Genomic DNA, 558 nt, shown 5'->3' with positions numbered 1-558 from the left:
CCCCATGACGTCATCTTCCGCGACCCAGGAGGCCCGGCCGCAGGCGCCGCCATGTTACCTTACGGCCGCCGCCGAGAGGACCTCGCGCCGCCCCGAAGCTACTCACTGAGGCCGGTGACGTCACCGCAGCGCGTTGGGCGGGCGCCGCCATGTTTCCGTACGGACGCCGGCATGAGGACCTCGCGCCTCGCCGAGGCCCCGCCCTCCGGTGACGTCACCACGGCGCGCCGGGCGGGCGCCGCCATGTTGGGGGTCCTCGCCGCGGGCGCGTAGGTGTCCTCATAAGATGCCGGCTCGGCGGCGCTCGGCTTTTCCCCCCCCAAGATGGCGTCCATGCGGGAGAGCGACACGGGCCTGTGGCTGCACAACAAGCTGGGGGCCACGGACGAGCTGTGGGCGCCGCCCAGCATCGCGTCCCTGCTCACGGCCGCGGTCATCGACAACATCCGCCTCTGCTTCCACGGCCTCTCGTCGGCCGTGAAGCTCAAGCTGCTGCTCGGGACGCTGCACCTCCCGCGCCGCACGGTGGACGAGGTGAGGCGGGCGGCGGTGCGGACG

General features: G+C 72.8%; 1 protein-coding gene across 1 annotated transcript in view; it reads left to right on the top strand.

Annotated features, from left to right (window-relative positions):
- Positions 1 to 216: 216 nt before the first annotated feature.
- NELFA (negative elongation factor complex member A) overlaps positions 217 to 558 on the top strand; it is a 16,623-nt gene continuing 16,281 nt past the window's right edge. The window contains exon 1 of the mRNA XM_010850590.1: positions 217 to 534. Coding sequence (XP_010848892.1) covers positions 325 to 534 — 210 coding nt within the window. The 5' untranslated portion in view covers positions 217 to 324. The remainder of the gene's footprint in view (positions 535 to 558) is intronic.

Source organism: Bison bison, unplaced genomic scaffold (genome assembly GCF_000754665.1).
Source record: "Bison bison bison isolate TAMUID 2011002044 unplaced genomic scaffold, Bison_UMD1.0 scf7180017851375, whole genome shotgun sequence".
Lineage (NCBI taxonomy): Eukaryota > Metazoa > Chordata > Mammalia > Artiodactyla > Bovidae > Bison > Bison bison.
The sequence above is the reverse complement of the archived record's forward strand: the minus strand, read 5'-3'. Positions and strand labels throughout refer to the sequence as shown.